Source organism: Rhinatrema bivittatum, chromosome 6 (genome assembly GCF_901001135.1).
Source record: "Rhinatrema bivittatum chromosome 6, aRhiBiv1.1, whole genome shotgun sequence".
NCBI classification, from domain to species: Eukaryota; Metazoa; Chordata; class Amphibia; order Gymnophiona; family Rhinatrematidae; genus Rhinatrema; species Rhinatrema bivittatum.
The window spans coordinates 259,201,010-259,228,370 of NC_042620.1; the positions used below are offsets into that span (position 1 = coordinate 259,201,010).

General features: G+C 45.5%; 1 protein-coding gene across 1 annotated transcript in view; it reads right to left on the minus strand.

The window, feature by feature from the left end:
• The window catches only part of LOC115094168 (protein mab-21-like 3), a 32,741-nt gene extending 14,933 nt beyond the window's left edge, over positions 1-17,808 (minus strand). Inside the window, exons 1-3 of the mRNA XM_029606940.1 lie at positions 17,218-17,808; positions 16,869-17,097; positions 14,294-14,444 (exon numbers count right to left, since the gene is read on the minus strand). Coding sequence (XP_029462800.1) covers positions 14,294-14,444; positions 16,869-17,097; positions 17,218-17,686 — 849 coding nt within the window. The 5' untranslated portion in view covers positions 17,687-17,808. The remainder of the gene's footprint in view (positions 1-14,293; positions 14,445-16,868; positions 17,098-17,217) is intronic.
• Between the last annotated feature and the right edge of the window lie 9,553 nt (positions 17,809-27,361).

Genomic DNA, 27,361 nt, shown 5'->3' on the forward strand with positions numbered 1-27,361 from the left:
TCAAGAACTCGGGAGCATCAAGAGCACAGGCAGGGCAACATGTAGCTGCTATTGTTTTCGTCTCCAAACTATGGGGGATAGGCTCAATTAGCAACTCCTTTCTCATAAAAAAGATATTAGAGGGTTGGCGGAGACAAGAACCAGTTAGAAGGGACGCCAGAAAGCCTATCACACCAATGCTGCTACAAGCACTGGTAAAGGAGCTCCCCAGCCTAGTTTGGGACAATTATGAGGTAAAGCTATGGACCGTGGCTTTTTCACTAATGTTCTTTGGTGCATTTAGAAACAGCGAGCTTATCCCGAGGGCAAAGGTGACCACCAGGGCATCGGATGGGGGTCTCCTGATAGAAAACATAAGGCTGTTTAATGAGACAGTACAGATCTTTCTCAGGCGAGCAAAAACTGATCAACGGGCAGTAGGTCGCTGGATTACATTATACCCTGCTCATACGGGGGTGATATGCCCCGTAAGGGCTACAACAGAATACCTCAAAGTACGCCCGCTGGGGGGAGGGCCCTTTCTAAAACACAAAGATGGCAACGCGCTATCGCGTTACCAGTTTATCAGTATGCTACGCAAAGGCTTGGAAAAGATAGGGGAAGACGCGGGAGCTTATCACACACATTCATTCCGAATAGGCGCAGCATCCTTCGCCAGCAGCGGTTTAAGCGAAGATCAAATTAAGGCGCTAGGGCGGTGGAAATCCGGTAAATTCAAAACATACATACGACCCAATAACCAGACACCCCAATGAACAGTCTCACTGAGAAACATAAAAAGCATATATTTACCGTCCTGTTGCACATAACCGTTTTATTTTGTCCATCATAGACTTGCCAGCGGGGAGCGCGAAAGTGATATGGGGCACTCGTACATTTATTGGGCGCACATTAGAACCAAGAGAAAGACCTCCAGCGAGCAGATGGGCATACCTCGTAGCAAGGCCAGCTTATTCTGGCTCGGCAAACGAGGGATGAGGGGTCCAACTAATGCCTTGCATCCTCCAATACGCCAGGCAACTACCACAGCCTGATATCATCTGTCAATTGGGCGGTAACAATTTGGTCGCAGTCAAAAACATTGACTTAATAATCACGATCAAGAAGGACTTGACTGCAATTAAGGCTATATGGCCAGCCGTGGTATTGGTATGGTCCCACATTATCCCCCGATTGGTATGGAGGGACGCGAGGTCGCATAAATCCATCGCAAAAGCAGGCGCAAATTGAATAAAGAAGTGGGGACGTGGTTGAGAGCTATAGGGGGATATGTCATCAAGCATGATGATATTTCGCTCTCATGTTCAGGCATTATAGGCCGGATGGGGTTCACTTATCAGACGTTGGGGTAGATATCTTCATCCTGCACTGCAAACGGCCACAGCAGCTTTAATTAATTAGTGGGGGTAGAAAACAAGTAAGGTTTTACTGTTTCCTACTTTGGCGGGTGCCCTCACCGGAGCATAAGGGGATGTATCGCTGCATAGAGGGGAAGTTTTTGGTGTTGGGGGAGGGGGAAGGGGAGGAGCACAGCACCAAGGACTTTGCATAGGGGGAAAGCGGGGGCATGGATATAACTAAGCATGGCGGAGACCGAGATAATGGCCGGTCTGGGGGTGGCCCAATGAAGGCCTGGCATAAGCAATAACCGCGGCCCGCAAGGCCAGCATGGCGGAGACCGAGATAATGGCCGGTCTGGGGGTGGCCCAATGAAGGCCTGGCATAAGCAATAATCGCGGCCCGCAAGGCCAGGGGTGGGAGGAGGCGGCAGAATACTGCACGGAGCGGCAGTAGCCACGGAGGCGTTCACGGAGCGGGATGCCAGTGGCGGGTGTTCCCCTTCACGGAGCGGAAGGCGGGATTGGCATTCACGGAGCGGGGTGCCAATGGTATACCACCTTCACGGAGCGGAAGGATGGAGGGCTGCCGTCTCCAAAAAAGCATTGGGGTGGGAAGAACAAGCAAGGTACCGGTGAGGGCGTGGCATTTAGCTAATGCCAATTGATTAAGCTGCTGCAATATAAAGTAATAAGGTTATAATGTATGGACTTTCTATCACATTTGTATCACTATTTCTATCACATTTGTATCACATTTCTATCACATATGGACTTTCTATCACATTTGTGGGCGAATTGTAAATGCTTGTCTAAGGAATTTATCCATTTGACAAACACCTCTAGATCACTCTTCGATACAGACCATAAAAAAAATATTTCATCCATGTATCGATAACACTGTACAATATGTTGCCACCAATGAGATGTGTAAACATAATTTTGCTCAAAGTCTGCCACATACAAATTTGCTACTGATGAAGCTAATGAGGAACCCATCAGAATACCATGGGACTGATGGTAAAATTCATCATTGAAAATGAAGAAATTATTGAATAAAAACTAGTTGGGCTCATTCTACCAAGAAGGCAACAGATATCCATTGAGAGCCTGAATGATGTAACAAATTTGATTGAATCACATTCAGAGCAGCTTGTTGTGGAATCTGAGTGTATAGATGTATGTCCATAGTTACCAATAACACAGGACAATCATCCAATTGTTAATGCAGCCACTTTGTTAAAAAAATTGAATAGTATCTTTCAAATATGATGGATCCTGGGTTACTAATGGTTGTGGAAATCGATCAACAAAGATCACTGGTGGTTCGAGGTCCAAAATGGACCCTCTCAGTGACACTATAGGTCTGATTGGACGGCTGGTGGTCAGTTAATGATTACAACTTTTCACTACTAAGTAGCCTGGATGGTACCATGATTAGTAAATATATGAAACTACCACAGCTTACCTTTTATATATGACTTTTGAATATATCAAGCAGTAATTTCCACATTTATTTCAATTTAGTGAGGTGGATTATTGACCTTAGGGACACTGACAGGCCGATGCAATAAAGTGCACCCAGCCTAGTGCACAGCTCTACTTGCAGTTGGACGGGCGTTTTGGGCACGCTATAGTAGCCCCCAGTGTAGTAAGGAGATTAGTGCAACCAAAATGCATGCCCAAACAAATGTGTAGCTGATAGCGCCCACCACATGCAAATTCCATGTAGTTGAGGACATTAGCTATTACCCCCCGATGCCGGAAAGTGCTGGGTGGCCAACACACACTTTGTAACATGGGGAATTTAACTTCAGCTCCAGAGGTGGAGTAAAGTCAACTCATAATCAAGGGCTCATTAGAAACATTAAAAAAAAAGGTCCTATGTGTTACGGTCCTGGTCGCGAGTGCCGCGACCAGGCCCTTACCTTCACATTCCTGGACCTGTTCCCACTTCTGTTGGCAAAGTTCGCGGCCTGTTCGGCGGCGTCCCCATGGGGGCAACGCCACCGGGGAACCTCCAATGGACGCCCTGCTCCTAGGTGTGCGCACGCGTAAGTTGGACACCTTTCTAGGCCCGTTCCCGCCATTGGTGACTCCGCCCAATTCCTGACGTCAGACGCCGCAGCCTTAATAAGCCGGCCGCGGACACTCAGTCTTCGCCTTGCAACGGGGTTACCTTGCGGTTCCCATTTGCTCCATGCCCCGGAGTGGGTTGCCTTCCTGAACTCGCTCCGTTCCTGCTTGCTACAGTACCTGCCTGGTTCCTGCCTGCTTGCTACAGATCTTGCCTGGTTCCAGTACCCGAGTCTTGCTACAATTCCTGCCTGGTTCTAGTACCTGAGTCTTGCCACAGTTCCTGCCTGGTTCTAGTACCCGAGTCTTGCTACAGTTCCTGCCTGGTTCCAGTTCCCGAGTCTTGCTACTGTTCCTGTCTGGTTCCAGTTCCCGAGTCCAGCTACAGTTCAGTCTGGTTCCAGTTCACCAGCCTGCCTGCTCCTGTCTTGGATCTACCACTCGCCTAAGTTCCAGCGGCCGGGCTCCTACGGGCTCCTCCCGGGGGGGCTCCGGCTTCCAGGGGTGAAACCTCACCTAAGTTCCAGCGGTTGGGCTCCTACGAGCTTCTCCCGGGGGAGCACCAGCTTCCAGGGTGAAGAGCATCGTCTACATCCTGCCTGACATCTGCCTCCCGGCCTGTGTTTACCTAGAGACAGCTGAACACCTTTCCCAGTCTCTTACAGGTCGGCCCAAGGGTCCACTAAACGGAGACATCACAACACTCTGTGTTGCAATAAGTCATCCTCCTTAGTATCATTGTGACTCTAATTTACTGCTTCTGGTGGAAAAAAATAAATGGATATGGACGATTAAAAAGAAACCCACTTTTCTTTATGGCCACACAATGTAGACATCCATAGCAGGGGCATCTAATATAATACACTTCATCAACCTCAGCAAAACAACAAAAAATAAGCAGGATCAAAATGGAGGCTTCTATTGAACACCCATTACAATTGTGGGTTCCTAATGCAATCAACTATTGAGCACTACAGATGCTATAAATGCACAGTTATCCTTTAGTGTGCCCTTTTTTATTCTGCCCCGATTTCCCTCTTATTTAAATACTGCATTGGGAACCCAGGAGATGTGGCAGAGCACGCATTAGGACAACGGGTACTCAATACTAGCGCCTGTTTTGAGCATGCGTCTTACTGCATCAGCCTGTAACTCAGCTGAAAGAATTGAGAAAAGAGGTGCCCTTGGATTGCTTTTTTTTTAATGAGATCAGTGGAAGAATTTGTGTTGTGAATTGGATTTAAAGTAATTTTGGTTGCAGTTCATTTTTGTTGAACACCCCCACTAGAATGTCTAGTATCTTCACTCAGTATCAGAGGTGCCTTAAAGCAAGGACATCGAAGCAGTGAGTACAGCTGAGAGAGCATCAAATGAGAGACTAAAAGACTGTGTGTTGGTATGCATAGCTGTGAGCCTATGGCCCTAGAGGCCGAGACCTCCTCCCTGTCAGAAAGAACCCCAGCACCTGCAGTGAACTGTGTCAGTTGAGAGTGGAGAAGGACAGAGAGTTTGGGAGTAAAGTGGCCCTAGGAACAACAGTGGGCCCCTTTATTCTGGGAGGGCTCCGAACAAAAAGACTAAGAAAAAGACACAGATACTGCAGAGGGAGAGGGTACTGAAAAAGCTAGGGATATGGTCTGCCCATGTCATCAGTCAGAAATCAGCTGTGATATCCAGAGGTGTTGCTAGGTAGGTAAAAGATGTGGGGCTTAGGCCCATAAACGCCCCTCTCCACCAAGATTTTGATAATTAAACAACTAAATGGTCACAATCAGCAGCTTTCCCTTGCCCAGATCCGCCAAAAGCATTCCTGTAAAAGCACAGTTGAACATCTCACTTTTAAATAATATTTAAATGATCTCTGTCTTACGTTCTCATGCAGCTGTCATCAGGGAATCATCCTACAGGACCTGTGATGGGGAAACTACTCTCTTATTTTGATCCTGGCAGAGTTCCCATGCAGTGTTTATTCTAAACTGCACGCATGCACGCGCACAACTTTTTATGCTTCAGCACACAACTTTTCCCCTTAGCGCACAAACTGGAGGGGTGCAGCCTGAGAAGACCCTAATGCTCAGCGAAGCTGCAATGGAGCTCATCCCACTGCAACCCAAAGAGACCCCGAGGCCCGGCAGGACCATGGAGGAGTCCATCCCATGATGGCCCAAGAAGTCTCTGATGCCCAGCAGGGCCATGGAAGAGCCCATCCTGCCACTGCCCAAAAAGCCCTGATGCTTGGAGGGGCCGTGGCAGAGCCCATCCCGCCATATCTCAAGAAGACCCTGACGCTTGGCAGGGATGCAACAGATACCATTCCATTACAGCCCAAGAAGATTTGGAGGCTCTGCTGGGCCTTGAAGAAAAGACCCAGAGAAGAGGGGATGCCAAGAGTGTATGTGTGTGTGAGAGTGAGAGAGAAAGAACCTGTCGAAATGCGTGAAGGAGAGGGGGTGTCTGTGTGTGAGAGCCTGTGTGTGTATGTAGGGAGAGAAAACCTGTGTGAGAATGTGTGTGTGAGAAAAAAAAGGTGCGTGCCTGAAAGCATGTATGTGAAGGAGTGTTTGCCAAGGAGTGTGTGAGAGCTGGTGTGTGTGTATGTAAGGGACAGAGAGGATGTATCTGTGAGAGAGAAAGTGTGTGTGTGAGCAAGGCCAGATTTAAGAGTTTGGCACCCAAAGGCAGGGTTGGAAAGTGGGAGGTGAGATTAGGGTTACTAACTGGCTTCAGATTTTCAGGATTGTCTTCAATTTTAGGAACTTTAGGGGTGCATGAGGCTGGGGTTGCCACTTAGTACCAATGTTTTTTTTATGACATTAGGGTGATGAAGGGGATGGAGAGGTATGGGGGTCACTATACACCTAATAATTTTGGATAACTATTGGGTTGGGGGTGGGGGAGCCTTGAGGACTCTGGAAAGGGAATGAGGGGGCTCAATGCATTAATGACAGGGTTGGGGTTTTGGGAGCCATTGCTGTGCATGGCCTTAAATCTAAGAACATAAGAACATAAGAAATTGCCATGCTGGGTCAGACCGAGGGTCCATCAAGCCCAGCATCCTGTTTCCACCAGAGGCCAAACCAGGCCTCAAGAACCTGGCAATTACCCAAACACCAAGAAGATCCCATGCTACTGATGCAATTAATAGCAGTGGCTATTCCCTAAGTAAACTAAGTAATAGCCGTTAATGGGCTTCTCCTCCAAGAACCTATCCAAAACTTTTTTGAATCCAGCTACACTAACTGCACTAACCACATCCTCTGGCAACAAATTCCAGAGCTTAATTGTACGTTGAGTGAAAAAGAATTTTCTCCAATTAGTCTTAAATGTGCTACTTGCTAACTTCATGGAATGCCCCCTAGTCCTTCTATTGTCTTCCAAAACATGATGAATGACATCCTGCATGACCTACTCTACCAATGAGTCGTTGTCTATTTGGACGACATCCTGATCTTCTCTCAAGATCTAAATACCCACGTTATGGATGTCAAGAGAGTGTTACAAAGACTGCGGGAGAACCATCTATATGCTAAGCTGTCCAAATACGAATTCCACAAGGAATCTGTACCGTTCTTAGGGTACATAGTGTCTAACAAGGGGTTCCAGATGGACCCACAAAAGCTGGAGAGCATTCAGAAATGGTCCCAACCTACTGGTCTAAAGGCTCTCAGAAGGTTTCTGGGATTCACAAATTACTATAGAACCTCACTGACTGTGCCTTTAACGGCTCTGACAAAGAAGGGTGCCAATGTTGCCAATTGGTCTATAGAGGCTGTCACTGCTTTCCAAAAGCTGAAGGATGCTTTCTCCAGCAAGCCATGTCTCCATCACCCAGATCCTACACGCCCCTTTATTGTCGAGGTGTTGGGGCCAGCTTGAGTGGCAGCTCCAGGCTGAGCCAGGGGTCAGTCTTGAGCCCTGCTCAACTTCTTCATTTTGGGGGAAAGGTTTCTGTGGTCAGCTCTTTAAGGCAGTGGAGGTCACTTGAGGTTGGGGGGGGGGGGGGCGGCCACCATTGTCCCTAAAGCACTGCTAGCTGCATTGCTTTCCTGCGAGACAAAACAACATACAGGCAACGGAGGGTAATGTGACTTGCCCAAGGTCACAAGGAACAGTGGTGGGATTTGAATCCTGATTTCCCTAAGAACATAAGAACATGCCATACTGGGTTAGACCAAGGGTCCATCAAGCCCAGCATCCTGTTTCCAACAGTGGCCAATCCAGGCCATAAGAACCTGGCAAGTACCCAAAAACTAAGTCTATCCCATGTTACCGTTGCTCGTAATAACGGTGGTTATTATCTAAGTCAACTTAATTAATAACAGGTAATGGACTTCTCCTCCAAGAACTTATCCAATCCTTTTTTAAACACAGCTATACTAACTGCACTAACCACATCCTCTGGCAACAAATTCCAGAGTTTAATTGTGCGTTGAGTAAAAAAGAACTTTCTCCGATTAGTTTTAAATGTGCCCTGGTTTGCAGCCCACTGCTCTAACCACTAGGCTACTTCTCCACTCCTCTTGTCCCTGTCTTTTCATCTCCCTTACCTCGCTCCTTCTTTCCCTTTCAGAAACTTATGCACGATTGCTCCTCCTCCTGCGTTCCAGGTGCCTTGCTGCATCCTTTGTGCTGGCTCAGTTTAATGACAAGAAGTTTGAACCGTGCAGCTCTGTGTCTACAGAATCTGATGTGATTCAAACATCATGTCACCGAACCGCACTAGGGTGAAGGCTGTGGGAAGGAACTGGGAGGAGCGGTGGTTAACTTCTGAAAGAGACAAGGAGGAGGGAGGTGAGGGGGATAAAAAGACAGGGGAAGCCATGTTTAAAAGCTCAAAAGTGGTTCCAGGGGACTTGGAGAAACTCACAGCATAGATCCCATGTGCCCATAGCTAACAATACCCCTGGTATCATTAGGCAAAGAATATCCGATTGTTTAGATGTAATTAGATACAGAGAAAGGAAAGCTGGTTCTTACTTGCTAATTTTCATTCCTGTAGTACCACAGATCAATCCAGATTCCTGGATTTTGTATTTCTGCCAGCAAAAGGAGCCAGAGAAAGTTTTATTGACACTGCTACATATAACCTAGTGTGCCACCTGCAGTCCTTCAGTATTGACCTGTACCCAGGCTAAGATAATAATCACTCTCAAAAATTCAACATTAAACTCCCCCATGAACCGGAGGATGGTGACGCCTCAAGCAGCCAAAAAACAGAGTGGAAAACCAACTAGCGACTCTGCGGTAAATGTCAAGCAACAGAACAAGCGGATGACTCGCCCCACTTCCATGGGCGGATTCTGGACTGATCTGTGGTACTAGAGGAATGGAAATTAGCAGGTAATAACCAGTTTTCTTTTGCCTGTATGTGCCCAGATCAGTACAAACCTCTGGGCTGTACCTAAGCTCCCTAACCAGGGTGGGACCTGGAGAGTCCTGCTTGCAGAACACTCTCACCAAATGTCATGGAAGCCAGAGCCCCGACATCCAAATGATAGTGTCTGGTGAAAGTGTGCAGCAACTTCCATGTTACCACCCTGCAAATCTCCTGTGAAGAAACCTACTGGACCTTGGCCCAAGAGGTTGCCTGAAAACACATCTAATTGGCCTGCAACCCTTCAGGCACTGGTCGACCTTTGGATATATAGGGCGAACCAATTGTCTCAAGCCAACACGCAATTGTAGCCTTAGAAGTTGGACAAACCCCACCTTGGACCAATCCATAGAACAAAAATGTGATCTGAGATTCGAAAGTCATTAATAATCTCCAGACATCTCAACAATGCATGCTTCGCATCCAAGAGCCTAAGCTCTCTTGCGTGAGGCATGGAGGAATCCAAATCTGGAAAGGCAGAAAGTTCTACAGGCTGATTAACATGATATACTGACACCACCTTAAGCAGAAAGGAAGGCACCGCATGCAACGACACACCCAACTCTGAGATCTGCAGAAAAGGATCTCAGCAAGTCAAAGCCTGGAGCTCTGAAATCCTCCTAGGTGCACAAACAGCCACCAGGAAAATGACCTTAAGTGAAGTCCTTCAGGATTCCCCTCTGAAGCAGCTCAAAAGGAGCCTCACACAACCCTCTGAGCACCAGATTAAGAATCCAGGATGGTCAAGCTCTCCTTACTGGAGGATGCAAGTTCTTTGCTCCCCCCCCCCCCACTAGAGAAAACATGATTTCCAGATGTGCCAAGAGAGGATAACACTGTACTGTTCCTCAAGACAGCTCAGAGCTGTTAAAGGCAAAACCCTTGACCAAATCCTCCTGACGAAAGGACAAAATATGTGATACAGTAGCTTGAATAGACTGCACACTGTTAGCGATACACCAGGACCCGAAAATTTTCCAAACTCACACATATGCTAAACATGTGGAAGTACACCTGACCTGTAACAAAGCAGTAATTAATTACCACTTCAGAGTACCCCTTCCGTTGCAAAACACTGCCTGGTCCAAAAATATTGGAGCCTGATATTTGAAGATTTGGCATATGACTGAGCCACAGCAGTCCACCTACAGCCATGTTGACCAGATCCATGAACCATGGGTAGCATGGCTGCTCTGGAGCCACCAGAATCACGTCGCCTGGATGCTTCTCTATCCATCACAACACCTTGCCTACTAGAAGCCATGGAGGGAAGACCTAAAACAGAACATCCCAAGGTCATGGGAGAACAAGAACATTGATGCCCTCACTCTGTACTCCCTTCACCGACTATAAAACCATGTTGCTTTGGCATTTGGCCGTGTTGCCATCAGGTTCATACAAGGAAAACATCACCTTTTATGAATGAGCTGCATTGTCTTCTCAGACAGCTCCCACTCTCCAGGGTTCAATGCTCTGTGATTCAGAAAATCTGCTTGCACATTGTACACCCCAGCAATTTGGGATGCCACTATCCTCACTAAGTGCTGCTCCACACAGAGAATAAACTCCTAAGCCTCCTGAGCCACCGCTTGACTCTTGGTTCTTCCCTGCCACTGTTTTTGCATTGTCCGATTGGACTTTCACAGACCGACCTCACAACAATGACAGAAAGGCAAGTAAAGTGAATCGCACTGTCCTTGTCTCTAATAAATTGCTAGACCAAGAAGCTTCTTTTTTGGACCACCAACCCTGTGTCAACTGATCTTGACACACTGGTCCCCAGCCCAAAAGTCTGGCATTAGTGGTGAGTATCACCCAATCCAGAACCTCCAATTCCACACCTCACTCCAAATTGGACTGAAGAAGCTATCATGACAGACTGTCCCTGCCTTCTCTCTTGAATGGAAGGGGAAGAAGAAAATCCTCCAACAACGGATCCCACCGGGAGAGAAGATCCCTCTAAAGAGGCTGCATATGTGTGAATGCCCAAGGCACCAACTACAAGGTTGATGCTGTGGAGCCCAGGACTTGCAAACAGTTGCAGACCCTGGGTACTGACAGCCCCAACAGAAGACGAATCCGCCCCTGCAGCTTCAACATCCTCTCTTCAATAAGAAACACTTTTGTACTTCACATAGCAAACTGAGCCCACAGATACTCTAGTGTCTGATAGGGAAGAAGGTGGCTCTTTGCTAGATTCATCACCCAGCCAAGGGATTACAACTGCCACCGTACTTTCTGCACTGATTGCCAACAGAGATCCTCTGACTTCTCCTGAATGAGCCACCCTCCTGACGAAAGTCCGCCATCACCACCACCACCACCACCTTGTTGAATGTGCATGGCGCTGTTGCCAGACCGAACGGGAGGGATTGAAACTGGAAAGGTTGTCCTAGAACCATAAATCTCAGAAACTGAAGACGTTTCTGTCTGATTTCTATGTGTAGATAAGCATCTGTCAAATCCAGAGAAGCCAGGAATTCCTTCTTGCTCACTGCTGCGATGGTACAGAGCACAGAGTCTCCATTCAGAAACAGGGAACTTTTAGGGCTACATTCAATTTCTTCAAATTCAAGATCTGGCAAAAAAGTCCTTTCCATCTTTAGCACATCGAAATAAATGGAGTACCTTCCTGTGCCTTGTTCCTCGTGAGTTCTGGGACTGTGGCTCCCAGCTGCTGCAAATGGTCTAGTTTCCTGAACAGCTAGCCACTTGGTGAGAGGACCGCAAGGGGAAACAAGAAAGTTATCCTGAACCAAATGAGCAAATTCTAAAGTGTAGCCATCTTTTACTACACTTAGAACCCACTCGTCCATGGTAATTTTGGTCCACTCCTCGTAAAACAGTGCCAGGCGCCCTTTGATGGCAGGAACAGAGGAAAGGACCATCCTTGTTTCAACGCAAGGATTTTGAACCCCCTGTGCTCCCACCTATATTGTTCCTGGGAGGTCTCTGACCTCCTCAAAAGGACAGCTCCCAAGACTGAGCCCTGGCTGCGGTTTGCTTCTGAGGCCCCGAAGGACTTCTAGCTGGAAAAAATCTTCTATTATCCTGAAAATGTGATTGAATAAGGAAAAAATCTTCTGCCCTTAGGCTTGTCTTCTGGCAACTTGTGCACCTTGGACTCTCCCAGGTGCTTCATTATCTGCTCCAGGTCCTCACCAAAAAAGAGCTTGCCCTTGCAAGGAAGAGTTCCCAGCTGAGCCTTGGACCACACATCCGCCGACTAGTTCCGCATCCATAATAATCTTCTGGCTGACACTGCAGACATCACAATCCTAGATGTTCTGACCAGGTTGAACAAAGCATCTACACCATACACCTCAGCTGCTTCCAAATGCTCAGCTTTCTGTGCAGCCACACCTAACTCTGGCTGCGCTTCCTGTAATTGCTGGACCCAATGCAGACATGCCCTCTGAATAAAACTGCTGCAAATCGCAGCTCTTAAATTCAAGGCTGAGACTTAAAAATCCTTTTGAGGTGAAGCTCCAATTTCTGGTCCTGCACATCTCTCAAAGCAGTGGACCCCGCTACCAGAATAGTGGTCTTTTTAGAAACTGCTGTTACCAAAGCATTGACCTTGGGGAACGCCAGGACTTCCAACATCTATTAAGGCAATAGATAACGCTTCGACATAGACCTGCCAACTCTCAAGCCAGACTCTGGAATGTCCCACTCTTGATACACCAACTTCTTCACCGACTTGTGAAATAGAAAAGCTTTCACCAGACTCCTCAACCCATCCAGGACGGGATTCACTCCCTCCAAATCAGAATCCTCTTGAGAAACCTTGATTCTCAGCTCCTGAAGGACATGAGGAATCAAAGGAACAGATACTCTCTACGAAAAAGTCGAACAACCTTGGGGTCATCCCGTTCAGTTACAGGGACCTCTTCTGGATCCCCAAACGGATCAGTCTCATCTGGTCTTGGGGCAGTCCCCAGGGAATCCATGGGGACTGCCCCATGTGATATCTGAATCTTCAGAATTGTCCACAGTGTCACCAGACGTGGAGGCAAGCCCCAATATAATGCTAGACATTCAAGGAATGTTTTCTCTTTGCCTGCCCAGGCTTCTTTCCCCGCTGCGGCTCTGCTGAAGACCGAGTCTGGCTTAGAGAGTCCGCCTCTCCTGCCAGTTTCTCAGCTAAATAGACTTCATGCATCAACAAGGCTGTTGATGCATGAAGAAAGGCTATGAGGGTTCAGCAACCAGATTGAGATGAAAATCCTCCCAATTAGATCCCTCCTGTCCCTCCACAGAGCCAGAAACTGATGGGGAAAGCCTCAGAGAGGATTTTCCCACCCCGCTGACATGGCTGCCTGAGATTCCAAAATGGCCACTCTTCCTACACCAATGGGGAGAGAAGCCCCAGCCTGCTGCAAAATTGCAGAGCTGTTAGCAGGATTCAAGCAGCAGGACTGCCAGCAGGACTGAAGCTGTTTCAGCTGCTTCGTGAAGGGGAAAGATCTGCTCACCAGATTTACATCCCATGGGCCAACAGACTGAACATACAAAAAGGTTAGAAATCCCCAGCTTGTTCACCTCAGATAAGGGGAGAATGGCCCCACAGGACCTAGCAGCCGCTGGGAGGAAACCTTTTCTTCTTTTCTTCCATCTCTTTTTTTTAAAACATCAGAACTGCAGGTTTTTGCACCATCTACCATCTGCTGGAGACAGAGAAATACTGAGGGACTGCAGGTGGCAGACTAGATTATGTAGCAGTATCAGTAAAAAAAATCTATGTCGCCATCTGCTGGCAGGGATGCAAAACCCGGGAGTCTGGACTGAACTGGGTACATACAGGGAAAGGATAGTCTGTCCAGATACAATACAGAATTTTTAAGGGATCCTAAGGCTAAGGCTTTCTGTCAGCTGTGGTTGCAAAATAGATCTTTCAGTTACAAGTCCATGTTTATGGAACAGTCTCCTGTTTGAAATTGGGGAGGAAAAGAATTTGAAGTACTGGAAACAACTGAAAACGTGGTTATTGTCAACGGCTTTTAACATCTAACTTTGTGAGATGTATATGAGGTAGATCAGAAATACTGAGAAGGGCAGTTGTTTCTGTATTTTGTCATGTTTTAAAATGTCACTGTGTACTACTGTATGCTATTTTGTGTCATACATTGTTTTGAGAGATTTCTATCAGTAAAGTGATTAACAATAACAAATGATTTTAAATAAATACGCTGAAGAAAATTCTGGATGGCAGGACACTGCAAATTTTTAGGTTACCTTTTAGAAAAGTTGCAGGTGATACTTTTTCACTGGACTAATATAATACATAATAGCCCAATAAAATGGACTCACCTGCAGCTTGTTTTTGACCCTTATTTCTGGATATCCAGATGCATTAATACGTTAACCACACTACTTTATTCAAGATAAAATTTTAAAAATTAACCTATTTTTGTCTCCTCCACCAGGACCTATATAGGATCATGTGCTTCAGTCGCTGCCCAAATCAAGTCCTTCCCTGGTCCTCAAAGTGTGAGGGACTCACCTTCAGGTGATAAGAGACCAGGTCTTTCCCAAACTTGGGCTTCCAGTAATCCTCATGAACTTTCTTTAGGGCACGGAGAGCGTTTCGCCTGTGCCCACCATCAGCATCAATGCTTTCCAGGAGGATCCTCTCAATACGAGAGAAAGAATACCTGATGGGTAAAAAAAAAAAAAAAGAAAAGACAATTTCTGAAGCTGACCTCATTTTGAGACCCGTGCATATGCTCCGACAGAGCTGTGGCACATTCATAACCTTTCAACCTTTAGATTGCCAGCCATGAACAGGCACATTAGCCAAGAGCTGAGGATCTCTAGTGTGACATACATTAGGACCAACAGAAATGACAGGATTTAGTGAGGTGACCCCTGAAATTAGCAATACCACTTATTTCAAGACCATGCCTCAGACCTATAAGGGTCAGCCTTCCCTCTCAGTAATGAGAAAGCAGTGGCATCTGGTGTATGGGTACAGCAGAATGACTGCACTATTAAAAGGAGCTTCAGAGATAGGAAGAATAAATCCCTCCATAGCCCAACCACAAAAGGTTTTGCTTTTGTAGTTCATTGTTGAGGAGTTCTCCCTCAGCCCCTCTGTATTGGGAAGCAGGAGAGGGAACTGGCACATGGACCAGGATGGTGCACTGACCAATAGGGTCCTCTTTAGATGGGCAGCTGTAGGAGTAACCACTTCTATCATTCTCACATTTACCTGAGGCCGAGGTGTCAGAGGAAACAGTTAAGGCTCCCTGAGACAGGGGAACCCACCTTGGAAGCGGTACGGGCCTGCAAGGAGCAAGACAAGGGCTGGTCTTCCGGATAACCGTCCCCTCCCACAGACTGAGCCCTTGGGTTCTGGCGGCTAGTAGGTCTCTGCTGCGGGAATACTTAGTGGTGAGTCCACACAGGCTGGAACACAGCAAGGTTGGACAGGCAAGGCTGGCTTAACAGGTAGGGCAAGGCAGGGCTGGACACTACACAGGACCTGGAACTAGACAAAACACAGATCAGGCAAGGAAAGGACAAGACTCTATACAGGCAGGACTGGACAGGACACTGGCACAGACAGTACTAAACTGACAAGTCAAATCAGGGCAGGAGTTAGACAAGGCAGACAAGGGAAACACTGAACCAAAGAACACGGAAGGTCAAAGGCAGCAAGGCTTGGACAGGCAGAATAGATCCAAAGGCCTCAGGCAGGATACAAGAGAGAACAGGCCAGAGGGCCTCAAGGTAAGGCTAGACAAAGCAGAAGGCCCATACGCCACAAGGCAAGGCAAGACAGAACAAGGGTCAGGTCACAGAGCCAGAAGAGACACCATGAGAAGACAAGGTTAATATGGCAAGACAGATTTACATAGGGTTGGAGCTTGAGCATGGCAAGAGCAGTGAGGAGGAGCTTGGCAAGGCTAGTGGTGAGGCTTACCGAGGGCCTCTGCTGGTGAGGAGGCATTAAGAAAGTAGGATAAGGCTGCATAGCAAGCAAAATCCTAACAGAAAGGACAGAGGAGAACTTGTCTTCTGCAAGGACAAGCCAGTCCTCCTGGAATCTTTTGCCTTCCTAGTTTCTGCTCAGTTTTCCGCCCATCACCTCCCATTCTCTCTCACACACTTAACCCACCCCTCCCTCCCTGATGTGCTCTCTCTCCTTCTGAACCATTCTTCCCCTTCAACCTCTCTCTCTCGTGGTGCTCTCTCTTTCTAGTCCCTCTCCATTCCACCTTGGGGCCACTACAGTTTCCCTCACCTCCCAGCTCTGTGCAGCTCTTTCGGCAAGACTGAGCTGTGCAGGTGCCAGCACTCCCTGCTATTTTTGTGGTGCTAAGGAAATTTAGCAGAAAGAGGTAGAGTCCCAGTGTTGCACAGCTTAGTCTTGCTCAGCCGATCCAGACAAAGCAAGGGTTAAGAGATTGCAGCTGGGAAGGGATGGGAGGGAAGCTGAAAGGGTGAGGAGAGGGCAAGGAGAAAGAGGAAAGTAATGCGAGAGTAGACAGGTGGAAGGAGAAGCAATAGAAGAAGAGAGCAAGGAGGAAATGTGAGGTGGGAGGAAGAAGGCAGGCCACAGGATATGAAAAAAGCAGGACAGAGAAAGAAGGAAGCGATTAATCAGCTTGGGGAGAAGGAAAAGGGATAAAGATAGGTCAGGCAGTAGGGGAGGGAGAAAGATGGAGGGACAGATCGGACTGGGTAGAGGGAAAAAGGTGGAATGACAAGCTGGAGCAAAGTAAGAGATAAAAGTGACGAGACAGGATTCAGGAGAGAGAAGGAAGAGGTGATTGAAAAACAGCCAGTCGGGAAAGAAATAGAGGGAGAAGTGAGGGTGGTGATAGAGATGTACAGGAATGGAGAAAAGAGGACAAGAAAGATGAGCTGTAGAAACAAAAGGAAGAAGAAGAAACATAGAAAAGAACTAACAAGCAAAAAGCATACAAGGCACCCACCAGCTACTACTGTCAAACAGCCTTCCTAGTTACAGGGCTAATTCCCCTCTCTATTAATGAGACAACCTCTATGCACAGGGTCAGTTGCTCTCCCTCCCCAAAACGTCACTTTTTAGGTTTGTCACTTCAGAACTTTACCTCCAGTACAATGGATGTTTTGCCACTAAATCAACCCCTGCTTCCTTGATCTTTTGAACTTTGCTCTGGGAGGGCCACGCCCCCTGCCTTGGCCATTCAAACATCCACTGGGAGAGGGGATTCTCGATGAAGGGGACGAGATCCACACTGACCTCCAACCCACGGATGGGGACTGAGATAGTTACAGCTGGAGTTCCCTGCTGCAAACGACGGAGGCTGATGTTAGGATCTGGAAGGAGAAACAAAACATCCTAATGTTCAGTCTCATGCATTTTCAGGCTCTTGTGTTTCTGCATTTTAAGCAACATTCCTGCATGGCTTTTGGATGCACTGCAGTCAAAATCCTTACCCTGGCGTGAGCTAACAGCATCCCTTACTTTCGTTCTGAAGGTGGTCATCACGTTTTTTGGCAGCAGCAACCTATATCTTTGGAGCCAGTCTTGAAGGTCGTGATTAGCCTCACTTCTGTTTATTATCACAGCAACATAACTCTGATCAGGAGGCGCTTCCAGCCCTGGATACCATCCGCCAGGGTACAGCAAGGAGATCCCCTTCAGGGGAACAAGGAAATCGAACTCATCGGGAGCGGAGACCTTCAGGTTTTCGATGTAGCTTCCAGACCTATGAAAACGTCTGTCAAAGCGTCCATCTTTAGCCTCCACTGCCCCCAGGATTTCCTCCACTATCGCCACAACGTCATTCACGATGGCGGAGGTCTCCCTCCTGGAGATATGCACAGAGTCTCGCAGGAAACGAGAGAAGATGTTCCGAGGCAGCTCTCCCCAAGGGGCGAGAGCTGTGCTGCCTCCGAGGCCCATCCTCACTCCCGTGCTCCTGCTGGACGGTGGGTGGAAAGCGAAGCTCTTTAATGCAGGCGTTCCCAAACCATGGCCCGGGGATAGAGGCGCACTTCCTCGCCGTCGCCTGCTCTATCGATGACTAGGGATGCCGCGACCGCTCATTGAAATCTCCAGAACTCCTTTGCTCGCTTCAAAAATGGCGCCCTCGCGTCAGATGCACCGCCCCGCCCACTTCTGCTGTCTTAGGCGGCCGCCTTGTTACGCCTAAGGCTCCCGCCGGCCCTGCGCGAGCCTGTGTAGAGCCGGCACAACAAACTTTTCTTTTTCCTAAGAAATGGCCTGCCTCAGTGCCCCTCCCTTCAGAAGATCATAGTGTAGCAAAGTAACAAAAAATAGATTTTGCAACAGCCCATGAACTGTTTGATGTTTTTTTTTATAAAGGAATGGAATGTTGCTGAATCCTCTGTGGAGAAGAAAAAAAAAATGGCTTGTGCTGTGTTGCTAGGCAACAAAAGAGCACACAGGAAGTAAAACAGTTACCACGTGGCAGTTAAGGGTCCGGGCTGAGAGAGGGAGAGGGTATAAGTTATTTCTATAAGAACATAAGAACATAAGAAATTGCCATGCTGGGTCAGACCAAGGGTCCATCAAGCCCAGCATCCTGTTTCCAACAGAGGCCAAACCAGGCCACAAGAACCTGGCAATTACCCAAACACCAAGAAGATCCCATGCTACTGATGCAATTAATAGCAGTGGCTATTCCCTAAGTCAACTTGATTAATAGCAGTTAATGGACTTCTCTTCCAAGAACTTATCCAAACCTTTTTTGAACCCAGCTACACTAACTGCACTAACCACATCCTCTGGCAACAAATTCCAGAGCTTTATTGTGCGTTGAGTGAAAAAGAATTTTCTCCGACATACTTTTGCTGCTTAAAGAGTTTTTTCCTAAGTTAGCTTAAAATTATACATCAACATATATATGAATGAGAGAGATGCTAAAAGCTGGTTCCAGAAAGGTAAGGGTAGCATTCGATAACTTATTTGGCAGATTCGCGGGAAATTAATTTTCTGCCTTTTTCAAGATTTTGAGTGAAAGTGACTGGGGGAAACCAGGTTAAAGTGAGATTAATTTAAATAACCTGTACAACAATCTCTCTGTCTATATACATAAAAAAAACAAAACTGTGGAATACTGACAGAGAGATTTGGTTCCTTTCCTGTGTAAGGGACAGAGGGGCCGATGCAATTATGGGCGCTGAAAGGGGGGGGGGGAGGGGCGCCATGCAATATTTAAACTAGGAGGTCGCCGCGGCTGCCGGTTATGAAGATCGACACCGGCGAACTCGGCCTCGGTTTTCATAAACCTGCCTGTCTGCCTAGTAATGAAAACGGCTGCCGAGTTTATCGGCAGGCGTTAATATCTGAGCGATAAACGCGCGTCTGAGACGCACATTTATCTTTTTGATTTCGGAGTGAATGAGTAATATAGGCTGATTCACGTGCATTTGCATGTGATGAGCGCTATCTCATCCACTCTGCGTCGGACGAGCGTTAAATAGGCGCCATTCCCCTCTATTGCATTAGGGGGTCGATTAGCCACTATTTGCGGGTTACACAGTGCGCTCGGCTGAGCACACTGTATTGCATCGGCCCCAGAGTTATTGGGATCAAGAGTTTATACCTGACTGAATAAGGCTCAGGTCAGGGAAGCTGGAAGGAAGCATCTTCCCTTGATAAAAGTCCTAGGCCCCTCAGTGAGGAAGATCCCATTACTGGGAGCAGGCAGAGCTCTCAGCAGCCATTGGAAGTCTCAGGAGCAGATCTGTCAGTGACAGAAGCAGCAGCAGAGGGAGACCTATATATCAGAGAAAGGGAGAAGCAGAGGCTTGAGAAACAATAAAGAAGAGGATCTGAAATAAAAAGTGGGAATAGTAAGGGGAAAAAAAATAAAATCATTTTGAACCCAAGTCTCTAATATAATAAGAAAGAAAAGTAAAAGGAGTTGATATTAATTTTGGGACCCAGATAGGGACGCTTTCATTTTATGTTACACCTAGAGAGTTTCACAAAAGAATTTAGGATCCTGAAGATGTTAGTGGGACACTGATTTGGCTAGTTTGTGGAAGATGGGCACGAGGCTGTAGTCAGTTGTTTTTCTGTTATGTTGTTTAAGTAGGAAGAAAAGAAAACAGAATACAGAAGACTGGAAAAGGAGAAGGAAGACAACTCTGATTGGCGCCCAACGCAAGAAAGATTTTAAACCCGCGCGCCGGCGTCCCATGTGCGTATGGTTGCTGGCGTGCGCACATGGTCGCCTGCATGTTCCAAAATCCGCTACCTGAGCGCCACATCATGTGTGTGAGGGGGGGATTTTAGCAGTGGAGGGTTTAGAGGGGAAGATTAAGAGTTGCTTATTCATGTTTATACTATTTTGTATTGGTACTGTATTTTTTTATTTTAAAATTTTATGTATGTAAGTAAAATTTATGAATGTAAAATTTGTAAACCGCCTTCTCAGTCCACTCCAATAAAGGAGCGGACTGAGAAGGAACTCCTTAAACCCCCTTACTTTACCTGTCTCCCTTTTCTCCTGTCCTCCCCGACCCCTAAAACCCCGCTAACTACCCTATTTGTTTTTTGTTTTCAAACTTACCTGCTCTTCAGAGCAGCAGCAGGTTGCACGTGCCGGTCGCATCCTGGAGCAGGCTTCAGCAGGACAGTGCCTAACTGCGCTGTCCCGGTCCGCCCTCGCTCCGCCCAGACCCCACCCTGGCTCTGCCCCAGCCCGCCCCTTTTGGCTAATCTCCTTCGTGTACTGGGAGATATGAGCGTGGCTGCGAGCCTATGAAGATCCGTGCTGTGTGCATGCAGCCCAGCCATGCCCATATCTCCTGGTTTTCACGCACACAGGGCTTTTAAAAGTAGCCCTTTAGAGAACATGCACTAACTAAATCTCAGGCCCGAGTGAAACTGAACCCATGGGTGTATAAATTTTAAATATTTTAGTGGGTAATCCAAGGTCATATATATGAAAAAGATTCTGGTGATTAGAAGTTAAAACATTCCTCCTGTTTAGAAATAACTAAAACTAAAACTGGGTACTTGCCAGGTTCTTATGGCCTGGATTGGCCAATGTTGGAAACAGGATGCTGGGCTTGATGGACCCTTGGTCTGACCCAGTATGGCGTGTTCTTATGTTCTTAAAGTGTTTTTCTTTGTAACTGCATGTTTAACATATTCATAAATTATAATTATTTAACATTAAGAAATATATCTTGTTAGCTGGTTACAGTCTATTTTAAATTATATTTTAAGCAAAAATTTAAGTGAAACTAATTTTTTTTGTCTCATAACATAAATTGGCTCCTGTTTCCCCTCCCTAACTCCTGAAGACTAAACCAAGTGGGCCCTGTTTAAATTTTAAAAATCTTGGTAGAGAAAAGGGGCTCCCTTTTTTGACTACTGAAGAGCGTGGACATCTTAGAAAACCCATTTAGTTATTACAACAATTTTAGTAGTCACCGTGTGCAGGAAGGTTTTCTGATTCCACAGAGGTGTTTACAAATAGTTTATTCTCTTACTTCACAAATCTCAGACTTTTCTCTGTATGTATGTGTGTGATCAGGGTGAGCGCTTGTTAGATTGCTTTTATTTATAATTGCATGTAGTACTTAAAAATCATGAAGACATTATCCTAAAACAAAGTTCTTTAATGAGCCTGCTTTCTTCTTCAGTCTCTGGTGTCTTTATAACTCTCTCACTGACTCTTGGTCTGTGCTTCTCTATGCAGCATTTCGCTGGGTTTCTTTGCAGCTCTCTGACTCTGTCCCCACTTTCCTCTGCAGCTCTTGCTTGGTCTTTGTAACTCTCCGACTGTACAGGCAGCCGAAAAGCTGCTTTTTCTCGAAGGAATCCACACCTATATTAACACTTATTTCTAGCTACAAAGATTACATCTCCCTTAGTCTTGTTAAGGAAACATATAGGAGATTTTCCATGTACAGTGTCTGTGTGTTTTTAATTTGTAGCTAGAACAGAACGCTAGCTCGGTTTGCTCAATAAGTCTTTTCAGAGTTCTGTAATTGAGAATCTGTGATTATCAGAACAGTCCCTGGCAATATATTCTCTTCCAGCATTTTCTTTTATGTGCCACGGGCTTCTGGAAGAACTTTAAAGTGCATGTATTTCGTTATTACTGTTATTTGTATGGTGCTACTCAAGTGTATGCAGCACTTTACAGACACATAACAGCCAATCTCTGCTTCTTGAAGTTTACAATCTAATAAAGACGGACAGAAAGTATATGGGGGTGGGGGGAGGGGTGTCTTTGAGTTAAAACAGCAGGGCCAGTTGTATGGCGTCGGGTCTTTGGAGAGTCTACATAAAAGAAGTAAAGAAAATAATATAGAATCAAATAATGACATATCCAAATGGATTCATTATTAGACTAAATAAACCTTACTTTATATACCTTACAAAATGTAGGTCTCCTGCAATTGTATGTCTAGACATTGTCTCACTACTTAGTCCTTGATATTGCAAACTAAAGTGTGCCCAGCCTAGCTCATGGGTTTACCGCAGTTGGTTACTTGTTTTTTTGACACTCTAGACTAGGGCCAGATGCAGTAAGGAGATTAGCGCATAAAAAACCCTAACGACCACGAACTCGATAGCACCTGTCAGATATTAATTGCATGTAGCTGAGGACGTCAGCTATTACCCACGATGCAGTAAAGCACTGGGCACCCAAGCCACAATTTTTAACATGGCAAATTTAACTCCAGGTGGAGAAAAGTCAGCTTGCAGTCAAGGGCTCATGAGAAACATTAAAACATAGGTTCTCTGTGCTGTGATAAGGGTGTCCTCCTCCTTAGTATTGTTGTGACACTTTCAATTACTGCTTTTGGTTGAGAAAAATAATTGTGTATTTTCACTTCATTAAAAAAAACAAAACACTTTTCTTATCACCACACAGTTTGGACATCCATAGCAAGGGCGTCTAATATTTTGCTGAGGCTGCTGAAGTGAATTATATCAAAAAAAGAAGTGGGATCAAAACCGACATATTGAGCGCCCGTTGCAACTGGGTGCCCGATGCAATAAACTACAGTCGCTCAGTTCTCTGTTAGTGCTCCCTTTTTAACGCTGCCTCTCATTTAAATATTGCATCGGGGACCCAGGGGATGTGGCTGTGCACACATTAGGAAAACGGGAGCTCAGAATGAGCATACATTTTCTAGCATGTGTCTTATTGCAGTGGTCCCCAACCCTGTCCTGGGGACCCACCAGCCAGTCAGGTTTTCAGGATAGACACAATGAATATGCATGACAGAAAATTTGCATGCACTGCCTCCATGACATGCAAATTTTCTCTCATGCATATTCATTGTGGCTATCCTGAAAATCCCACTGGCTGATGGGCCCCCAGGCCAGGGTTGGAGACCACTGTCTTATTGCATCGGCCCCAGTGACTTCAGTATAGTCTCCATGAATTTATGATAAATGAGATTTTCCTTTTATTTTTCTGAATTCTTGCATTTTCTCCAACTTTCCCTGCAGCAGGGTCCTGGAGGTTAACCTTTTAATTCCTGAAAACTCCAGGATAATCCTAGAACTGCAGGATAATCCTAGAATTTGAGCTCTAGGCCTCAAGGGTTACAAACAGGCCAGGTTTTCAAGATACCCATAATGAATATGCATGAGATAGATTTGCATGCTCTGCCACCATTGTATGCAAATATATCTCATGCATATTCAGGGATTAATTTGCGGAGGAAAGGCTAGGAATGCAGACTCATCTTTTCAAGCTTCAGAGACAACACAGTAGGGATGTTTTCCAGCCCCTCCACTCCAGGTAGGCTGTAGGGAAGAGAAGGGGAGGTGAGACTGGAATGCACAGAGAAGAGAACAGCCAGTTTGCTCCCAAATTTGTGGATTATTTATGCCACCTCCCCCAGTCCTTGAAGGAAACGGAGAAGAGCAGAGAGTGCGGCAGCTGCTTACCCTGCGACAAAGGCAGCCACATGACTTTGACTGATGTGCAATTTCCCAGCACAATTTAGGTAAAAAAGACATGGGATGAATGCCTGTCAGCCCTACTATTTCATCTGGGATAACAGCATGATAAGCACTGCAGGAAGCCAAAACACCCAGGAGTGGCAGAAGTAATAGGGCTGATAGGCATAACACCATAGCAAGCAGATGCAGCAGCAGCCATCAGTCCAAGGTGAGCGGGAGGAGCCGAGACTAGAGAGAGGTAGGCGGGGCGAAGCCGTCAAAGACCGACGGACGCAACACCTGGTTTAGCCTCTGTTGGAAACAGGATGCTGGGCTTAATGGACCCTTGGTCTGACCCAGTATGGCAATTTCTTATGTTCTTAGAGCTATCCATTCCCTTCACACAGAAGTTTTTACTGAATTGTGGGAAACGGTGCTTTTCTCCATCTTTGATTTACAAAGCGCTTATCATTGAGTCATATTACATGAGGATAGTAGAGACCTTATAGCATTCATAACACATGAGGCTCTGTTTTGTTTTGAGTTCAGTCTTTATTAGTAACGGTGAATTAACAATTTTACAGATTCAAAAACATAACAGTAAAAAAAGAACAAATCAACAAGAAATGCGGGAAAATACAGGCAGATATATACTTAGGCTTCAAAATGAATCAAGGAAATCGGTTAAGGGCTGTCAAACAGCATGAACTTGCTTCTTCGTGCACAATTTAACCGCTGCAGCAGCTTCATATCTGTAAACCATACACACGCGGTATTCCACTAGAAAGTGCAATTCTGCAAGCTGCTATTTTTCCAATTGCTAAGCAATTGATTGGTGGTAAGTGGGTCATGAAATGCATAAGATATGGGCGAGCAAAGGGGAAACCTTTTTTTTACACACCCCCAGACTTGAGTCCAAAAAGATTGAATCTTAATACTCTTACACAATATATGCTGTAAAGTTCTATCTGTAATTTTACAGTGTTGACATACACTGGAAGGTTGCCAACCTGCTCTAAATAACCTCACTGGTGTACATATTGTGTGATAAGGCACATTATATATAGACTGTGAAACTCACTGATCATCTTACTCTCATATATTGTGCCCCCAAATTTTTACAATTAAGGACCCCAGGTTCTAGTATTAACTCTTTTCCCCAAACTTCTTCCAACCCTGAACCCCGAAAAATTAACAGATCAGAGCAGCCTATAGAAAAAAAAAAAGAGGCCTCACGTCCCAAGGAGTAAAATTTAAAACATAGAAAGTAAAATTCTGGGTTGCTAGACATATATGAAGTTCATAAAGCATTAAACTAAGCTCTAGTGAATGCTGAAACCTTTAAAACCAATTTCTGTGTTTAATTCACGTAAAACATTCTGAAAAGGACAATGTAGAAGTACATTGCCCTATAATACCACAAGAAGTGGCAGAGAAGCCATTATAACAATATTTCAACATACATGTCGATGCTTCACCACAAACAGCAAACTGTTTTACCCTACTTTCATCACTCAGCTATATGGGTTTCACACAAATAATAAAAAGCCCAACCCATAAAGCAGGCCACACGTTGGACCTTATTTTCATTAATCAGTGTATCTTGCCCCCTGATTCACCCTCTTGTTCTCCTGTCCCTTGGACGGACCATCAAATTATCAACACGACACTCAAGCTCTCAGGACATCTTCCCACTTCATTCCCAAAAACCACTATCCAATTTAGGAAACCCTGTTCCACAGACCTTCTTAGCAACCATCTCTCTAATGAATTATCTCAACTTGATCTCTCCAACGCTTCTACAGCCATATCTTCATGGTGCAACATCACCAATAAAATTGCAGATCTAACCTGTCCTTCAATCACCAAAGTAGTACAACCTTCGCCTGACAACAGAAAACCCTGGTTCACCACTGAATTGAAGCTGCTTAAACAAAAACTAAGAAATAAAGAACACACATGGAGAAAAAACCCATCCCCCACAACATTAGCTGTATACAAAACCACTCTCAATGCCTACAGGATCAACATTCTTAAAACTAAGAGAGACTTTTTCTCTAAAAAAATACATCATTTCATCTTTGATTCGAAAGCACTCTTCTCCTACGTTTCTGCCCTCACTAAACCAACCCCTCCTACCATCCCAGATGATCAAGCTCTCAACAAAGCCTCCGAACTAGCTGAATACTTCAAGGAAAAAATTGATAAATTGACTGTTTCTTTCTCTTCATCTAGTTCTTCTCCATCTCCACCTAATACTCCACCAAAACTAAATACGACTCTAGAAACTTTTGAATCCACATCAGCTCTTGAGATCGAAAATATTCTCAAGAAAATGAAACCATCCTCTCATCCCTTAGACACAATTCCAAACAACCTCCTCATTGCTATAAGGAATACCATTTCAAAGCCAATTGCCGATATCATTAATTGCTCTCTTTCCCAAGGTCTAGTTCCTGACCAACTTAAACTAGCAATTCTTAAACCTCTTCTTAAAAAACCAAATCTTCCGGCCACAGATCCAGCTAACTTCCGCCCAATAGCCAATTTGCCAATGATCGCCAAAATTATGGAAAAGATAGTCAATAGACAACTATCAGAGTACCTGGAAGAAAACTACATTCTTGCACCTTCCCAGTACGGTTTTCGTAAATCGTTAAGCACTGAATCCCTACTTATCTCTCTCACCGACAATATTCTAACTAATATGGATAAAAAACAACCTCACCTCCTTATTCTTTTAGATCTCTCTGCGGCTTTTGACACTGTCAACCATTCATCTTTATTACAAGGTCTGATAGACATAGGCATTAAGGGAACAGTTCTCAGCTGGTTCAAGTCCTTCCTGGTTAATAGACAATTCAAGGTAAAGATAAACAACAAAGAATCACACCCGGTCCCAGCAAATCAAGGAGTCCCTCAAGGTTCCTCCCTCTCTCCAACCCTTTTCAACATTTACCTTCTCCCTCTCTGTCGTCTTCTTAATAATCTAAACCTAACACACTACATTTACGCGGATGACATCCAAATACTCATCCCAATCTCAGAATCCCTACACAAAACCTTGATTCACTGGAATAATTGCTTGCAACTAATCAATCATCTTCTATCCAGTCTCAGCCTTATTCTCAACAACAACAAAACCGAGATCTTAATTATCAATCATGACGTTAATAACAATCTAATATACCCAGCTGTCCCACTCATTTCTACCACTCCTATAATTAATCACTCACCATATGTACGTGATCTAGGCGTCATGATAGATAATCAGCTTAACTTCAAAAAATTTATAAGCACCACCACTAAAGACTGCTTCTATAAACTTCTTGTCCTGAGAAAATTGAAACCACTTCTCCACTTCAATGATTTTCGGATGGTTCTACAAGCCATTATTCTAACAAAAATCGATTATTGCAACTCGCTCCTTTTTGGTCTCCCTACCTCATCCATCAAACCCCTCCAGATGATTCAAAACTCTGCAGCTAGAATCCTTACCAATACAAATAAAAGAGACCATATAACCCCCATACTAAAACTCCTCCACTGGCTGCCTATTAAGCAAAGGATTCTCTATAAAGTATACACAGCAATTCATAAATCTATTTACAACATATCCCCACTCCACTTAAGTACCCAACTTCGTTTTCACTCTTCATCTAGACCTATCAGAGGAGCTTATAAAGGCACACT